The sequence below is a fragment of the Lupinus angustifolius genome, chromosome LG06 (genome assembly GCF_001865875.1).
Source record: "Lupinus angustifolius cultivar Tanjil chromosome LG06, LupAngTanjil_v1.0, whole genome shotgun sequence".
NCBI classification, from domain to species: Eukaryota; Viridiplantae; Streptophyta; class Magnoliopsida; order Fabales; family Fabaceae; genus Lupinus; species Lupinus angustifolius.
In genome coordinates, this window is record NC_032014.1 from 7,657,235 (window position 1) to 7,664,541 (window position 7,307).

Consider the following 7,307-nt stretch of genomic DNA (forward strand, 5'->3'; position numbering starts at 1 on the left):
TAACTTAATAGTAAATTGTATAAAAAAATAGTCAGACGTTTCTTCTTTCCATAACACCTGTACTACGAGACTAACGTGTCATTGTGTCAACATGCATACCAGCCCCAAATAATATAACGAATGTATGTAGCGGTAGCTTATTACATATGCATAATATTTACCCTTTATATGCATGCCATTATAGGTTAGTTTAATATTATCTAACCTATAAGGTAAAATGTTCTGTTCAAATAAAATAAATTTGGTTCTTTTAAAAAATAACAAGTAATTTTCCATACCAAGAACAAATACGCATTCATAATGGAAAAGTACACCTAAGTTCCCCCAAACTCCTATCTTTTAACCAAACGAAAACACCTCTTTGTAAAACTTATATAAACATTTTTTTCTAACAACCTTCACTTTTTTCATAGTTTTTTTAGTCATTTACGTGTAGTAGTGCAGGAGTAAAAGAAATAAACCGGCTCAACAAGCCGCAGAAGGTTGATGGGACTGAAGTGTAGGCGTGACTACTTTAGAAGACAAAGTGGTGGCAACATTGGTGGTGACACGCTCACATCGTGGACACATGGTTAGTGTTGATGCTGGTAATGGTTCACAACTATGAGGAGATATCACAGTTGGTGGACCCACTTTCATGGCCCTAAGTTCTTCTACCTCTCTATGAAGCCTCCTGTTCTGCTCTGTCAGTGTCCCAAACCACCTCTTCAGGTACTCACATTCCATCTCTGTCTGCTTCAACTTGCTCCTGTTATGTCCATTTCATTTATTTAATCAAACACATTCTTTAATCATTGTCTCTATCATCATAGATTATTAGTAGTGTTGCTGTTATAATGTCAATTATAAGAAAATATAATTAATATATGATGTTAATGTAATTAAAAATTTGAAGGTTCTAGGCATCTAATGTGTAATATGTAGTACAAATTAAAGTAGTAGTTTAGAATATTTTATAGTACGTTTTCTTTTTCTTACGAGAGAAGACGGCATAAGATATTCTTTCTATCTCATCACCTTACAATAAGAAACTATATTAAATAGAGGATGTGACAAATTGGAAAGTCATCATCACGCATGCAATCGGATAAATAAGATAACTATTACTATTTATTTATGGTATAAGGTTTTGTTAATGGGAATAATAACTGAATAATCTCTTTGCTGTTATGGATACGTGTTGATAACTTAATGTATGATGTTTAATTACACTAGTAATGATACACTATTTAAGTATAAAAGATCATGTACTTGGTGTATCAAACTAATAAAAAAGCTTCATTAGCTTTATTTATTTAAAAAGAAAAATTATAAAAACAAAAATTAATATTTTAATATTATTTTATGAAGTTTGATCGATCCGAAATAATAAAGAATAATGAAAATTATGAGAAATGTGATTATTACCCATGGTTGGTCTAAAAGACAAAAACAAGTAGTCAAAGGCGCACTTATTACAGTTATGATAAGAGTAGCACACGAGGACAAATAAAACTCAACGAATGCGGTCCTATCATTATCGACTTGTCTACTTTAATTCGGACAACTATGATTATGTTTTTTATCACACGCAGCTGAATTTATGGTTCCACTTTTCCAATTATAATAAACTAAACTATTTTTCTCTCTAAATTATTTATATTTAGTTATCAAAATAACATTTTTATTTTAAATACTTGATGATTGATTTCTCCTTTAACCCAACTATGATCTCCGGTTATTGCTCTGTCTCCCAGACCTAAGATCATGGAGATTATAATTATTATACATACTTTCGAATATAAGTTATTTTTTTAACTTCTAGTAAATAGGGACAATATATACTTCAATACTTCAATATAAGTTACACTATTAATTCTTCATGCATTTCATTTCAATACCCTAACAACACACCCTCATGTCTTTCTCAGTACCTATTAGTAACAGGGAATTATTGTAAAGAAGTTTAACTGCCAATGATCCCTTTCTAGATAGTACGAACAATTAACAAGGGGTATAGTATCAGATTCATATTCATGTATCTTAATTATCATTGTATCTGTACCCGCTGAAAATGCATTTTGGAGTCAAATCATACATAAATGAGAAAAACAAATGGCAGTTCAGGATTAGCCATATACCTGGCCCTACGGTTCTGAAACCACACCTCTACTTGCCTTGGTCGCAGCTTCAGCTGCGTTGCCAAACACTCTTTCTGCTTCTACACAACCAAGAAATCATAAACCATACATTAAATTCATCTTGAGAGAAAATAAAAATAAAGCGTGAGAGAGTGGAGGGTAGTTATTTACTGGGTTTAAAGTGTGGTTTTGTGTAAAGCTTTCTTCAAGAAGACGGGACTGTTCCTTTGTGAGGCGAAGTTTCTTGCGGGGAGTGTCTCCATTGCTGTGTTCTTCTTCGTCTTCCATGTTTGATACCACCCATTCTTCTTCTTCTGTGGGTACTTGGTTTATGTCCAACTCTTTCACTGCAATACATGGTTTAGTACATATGATCATGACTAAAATGATAATTAAAAAAAGTAAGAAAAAAAAGTTATAAATTATCCTATCTGGAACAACATAAAATTTAACAAAGGGGTTGTTTTATTTATGGTACGAACAATTCGAGAAGTTGATAAAATTAAGAGTTTTTGTTAAAATTAATTAAATGGCAAGAACACCAAAACGGAAGGAAAAAGAAAACGAACAGCGAGATCATAATTGCAAATTAAGGTGGAAAAAGATTCAGAAAAACAAGATTTGAAAGAAAGTTGTCTATGCTGCTTACCAGATGAAGAGTGAAGGAAAGTTGGTGAAGAACCAAAGCCTGGGATAGATATGGTCAATTCCAAGCTAGAGGGGCTTCTAGGTAAAACGGCCATAGATGGTGAACAGAAAAGAGAAGCGAATAATGAAGAGGCTAAAAAAGATGGTGATCAAGGTGTGGTAGTAGAAGAAGAAGATATCTAATAAAAAGTGGAGATGAAAAGGGTGAAGTTAAAGAAACAAACAAACATGTAAAGTAGAAAGAAGACAGAAGACAGAAACAGCAAAGGATCTGATGAATATTTTGGAGATAAAAGGTGAAGAGGATATATAGAAAGGTCAAATAAACAATTACGGAGATATTAATTAGTTGTACAAGTTTATTAATTAGTATTGCCCTTAGAAGGGGGTCGGAAATCAAAGGGAAATCTCAATGGTAAAGACCTATTTTCATACTCACACTATAAGTACTTAGATTAGCTTTAGTATTTTTAGATTGCATTGGCATTTGTACTTTTTGTATAATATAGTTTTATTCAAATCTTAATAGTTAATACTAACAATAATAATGCTTAACCTTTTTTTCCAATAAGTCATACAAACTATTAATCAGTAAAAAGATTATAAAAAAAAGTGAGAAAGGTTGATAATTGACTTTCATAGTTTAAATCCAAATGATACTTCATGATGTAATTACCTAAGTTCAACATTGCTGTATATGTAATTTTTATCTATAGGAGAAAATTTCTACTCAGGTACCCATTAAAAATTTTCTTTTCCCTATTGATTTTTATTTTATTTGCTACATATGAAAAAATTAAATGGAAAAAAGCTTAATTATACTTGCAAATTTTAAAAAAAATCAGATTTAGTACAACTACTTTTAATATATCCATCTAATAATTTATAATCATATTACATTTTAAATTAATTTTATTATTACGACTCGTAATAAATTTTATAATCTTTTTTTAATTTAAGCCTCTAAATTTTTATTTTTATAAAAATATTAATTTATAATTTAATTTACAAACCGATGGAGAAGAAAGTGGTACTCATAATAACATCAGTTTATAAAAATTTATAGCATTCAAATTTAACTATACACAAAACTTTAATTTTAGGTTTTTATTTTGTTTTAGACTTTTGTAGTTTTATATTTTAAGACTTGGCCAAAAAAAGTTTTTCAAATTTATCCCGGTTAGTAATTATACTTAGGTTATAATTAATTAAGTTTTTCTAATGTGTTTATATGAATTAATAATGTTAATTTGTAACATAGGCTTACTTTTTCTTAAATTGTGATACAGATTATAAAATCTCATTAAAGAATTAAGTCTCTATACTTTCATGAAAGTAACATTAGAAGTTTAGAACTTTAATTAAAAATAATTTTAAATAACAATCAAATTAATAACATTTAATATGCATGTCAATACTTTAAAATATAAAAGATAAGAAATTAAGGAAATAGTACTAATTTATATAAGACTCTATAAAGTTAGTTTATACTCCGATGTAAGTTTGTAAACAAAGAGGTAGGTTATGAGAGATGGAGATCACCTCTCTAAAATGATGTTTCATACTATATCCCAAGGTAATTAGAGTATTTCAATTTATTATTTTTTACTTTTAAAATTTTTAATTTATCCACGTGTTAATATATAGTTGGTGGTTCGAGATAAAAAATGTATATCTTTGAAAAAAGGTGATTCCCTCCCGTTCATGAGTGATGACTGTCGTCCTCCGAGTCAAAAGCTTTGTGGTAAAACGTGTGTGGAGAAATATGAGGGATCACCCGTCACCACCTAATATTACTCATTTAAGGACCCATTATAATCTTGAAAAAAATGCATTAGCCCCAATTTATTCAATGTAAAATCTTAAATCTATAATTTGTTAACCAATTTTTTAGGACAACATTCCACATTCTCTTTTGTTTCATGTTAATATACATAAATTAAAAAGAAATCATTAACAAGTATTATATTTAACTTAAAATACTCATATTCTTTAAGAGAAAAAAAAAATAGAAGTAATTAATGAAAAATGATAAGTATATTCTTTAAAGGGGGGATACAAATAATTTTTTGTCAATCTTTGAAATTCTAAAACAACCATACTTTTGAAATAACAAAAGCATTACAAAATTTAAAAAAAAAATGAACTGAAGAGAAATGAAAAGAGTAATATTATATGCTTCTACAAAAAAACATCTTTAAATGAAAAAGTAAAACTACCTTAGAAAATTGAGAGGATTTATATGGATGGGAGTATTTCAATGGGTCATTGGAAGCCTATTGTTCCTGGCAGAGGTAGTCCTAAGCTTTTGCACTTCTTTTTATTGATGACCTCATTCTCTTTGGAGAAGCTTCTCTTCAGGCCAAAAAGATCAAATGCCAACATTCTATGGTTGAGGTGGTGACCATTATTTCTTGGGTTAAAGCTCAACCAATTCCTCTCATTGCTGGAATGGGTATATAAAGTGTAGAGTATTGTTATCGATGGTATATGTTAAAGCATTGCCATCTCATTTGATTCTAGAAGTACATCTTCCTCCATATCTTTAGGTCTAGTGAAAAACCGTTTCATTGTTGTCATTTCTACTTAAGTCCCACGACATTAATGTTTGACTATATTCTAGATTTTGATAGATAACAAGCAATTGGTGATTGATCGAACTATGTGAGGTTTTCTAGTTTTTCTGGTCCAATGTATGGAAAATGATGCACAGGGAACATCAGATTCATTTAAGACATATTAAATTGCTCCATCTAATCAGCATCATAGTCTTGTGGAAAATATATTTATGTGAATAGAATACTCTTCAGCCTAACGAAACATCAAAGGATGCATTCCTCTAATAGCATTTGTCTAAAGAAGAGGCAAAAAAAAATACTATCTAAAGAGAAGCCAATTCTTGATCATACGATGAATCTATTGAGCAGCATCATCACATATAATGATGCATCGTCTACTCTTAACTATTAGACTTAAACATGTTTACTTTTTTAAAATGTTAAGAGAAAGGGTAGAGTTAGAGTGTTAATCCATTCTCAACTCCCAAACCCACTCCCAAACCACCTTAATATCAAAAAAATTAAAGCTAGGCTAAAAATATCCTACATTTTGGTAACCTTAAGAAAGTTGTGTTACTGAAAACCGAATATTAGAATTATATTAGAAAATGATATATTAAATGTTCTTATTTTATTTTGTATGATGGGGTGAATTTAGAAAGCTTGGGAAAAGGAGAAAGCTATGTCCTTATATCGGTTTAGAGGTCAGCTATGACATATGGAAATGATTGGAATATGTAGCTAATGGGACTTTTGACCCTTTTTTTCTCTTCCCTCTGGCTCTTAAAACAGACCAACCAATTTCATTGGCATTGCTCCTACCAACGAAACAAGACAAACACAAGTGGTTTTCACTTTTCAGTATTTGGTCTTCCTCATGATCGTCATCACACAGACCCGCAACTACTATTTTAATGCCATTAACTTTCACTCATCGTTTGACTTTTTCGCATGGTGAGTGGCAATTTCGGTTTGGGGAATGATTAAGAATTAAAAACATGTAAACTTTGTGAAAAAGAAAATAGAGATTTTGACTTAAATCAATGTAAAAACATATGAAGATATGTTAGACTTAGTTTTTAGTGTCAATTTCCTTGACTTTTAGTATGCATACTATTGCACACTCCAAGCTTATTTCACTGTTAATCTTCATTTCTGCACTAATTTCTGATTTATAGGAGTATAAATCAGAAAAAAATCAAGGAGAGTGTAGGAGGAAGAAGAAAAAATGTATTCTTGTGCTCCTACTTTGAATATTTTTTTTGAAATTGTTTTTATACTCCACGTCTATTAGTGGAGTTCTTGGCTCTAACTTGCTTATTGAGATTTTCTGTTAATTATTCGTCTTTTTATATTTTATATTTTATTTTAAAAGATTATTATAGATCAATTATCAGTGTAAATGAAAATTTCATTGTGTTTACATATCAAACAATAGACACAAAATTTGATATGTGTTGTTCCAACATCCAAGTTTGGATTTTCTTCGTTTCCTTAGGAATTTGAGAAGATCTCACGTGAGAGAAATGAGAAGAAAATATAGAGAGTCTTAACATGTATTTTTCCTTAGTTTCTTGGCAAATCAAAAGCACCCTTAAAAAATTTCTAATTATGAATGAACTCAGTGATAAAGGATCCACATTTGACAGAAGACCAGGATTCGTGGGCAAAAAAGTTGGTCAGGTCGGCATAAATGCTATTGCGTAATGCAAATTACAGTGATTGGTGTTTTAAAAGTGGAGGAATTAAATGCTTGTTGGCCTGTTTGTTTATTGGTATCAAATAAATATATATATATATATATATATATATGATAAAAACACAATTTTAAAATATAAAATATGACATAAATATGATTGGTAAATGTATACAAGTTTGTTTACCAATAAAATATTGATCTAATGATATAAGACATCATTAGATTTCAAGATAATCAAATGGTTAATAGTTCAATTATTAAGAATGACACTTGTTGAAAGAA

At 29.8% G+C, this 7,307-nt stretch overlaps 1 protein-coding gene across 2 annotated transcripts; it reads right to left on the reverse strand.

The window, feature by feature from the left end:
* Positions 269-3,013, reverse strand: LOC109349476 (homeobox-leucine zipper protein HOX3-like). 2 transcript variants are annotated; one of them, XM_019590292.1, is made up of 5 exons: positions 2,906-3,010; positions 2,770-2,866; positions 2,292-2,467; positions 2,121-2,200; positions 269-748 (listed from the first exon to the last, which is right to left on the reverse strand). In XM_019590292.1, the coding sequence occupies exons 2-5, from the start codon at positions 2,861-2,863 to the stop codon at positions 466-468; spliced, it is 633 nt and encodes a 210-aa protein (XP_019445837.1). In that variant the 5' UTR covers positions 2,864-2,866; positions 2,906-3,010; the 3' UTR covers positions 269-465. The 2 variants fall into 2 exon arrangements, with proteins under 2 accessions (XP_019445837.1, XP_019445836.1); XM_019590291.1 differs by having other exon boundaries at positions 2,770-3,013.

What these genes read in the sequence shown, in the direction of transcription:
- LOC109349476 (XM_019590291.1), bottom strand. Translation starts at nt 2,863, where the DNA reads ATGGCCGTTTTACCTAGAAGCCCCTCTAGCTTGGAATTGACCATATCT. An exon ending in TTTCCTTCACTCTTCATCTG is followed by an intron (nt 2,468 to 2,769) that starts GTAAGCAGCATA and finishes CATGTATTGCAG; the next exon opens with TGAAAGAGTTGGACATAAAC. An exon ending in AAAACCACACTTTAAACCCA is followed by an intron (nt 2,201 to 2,291) that starts GTAAATAACTAC and finishes TTGGTTGTGTAG; the next exon opens with AAGCAGAAAGAGTGTTTGGC.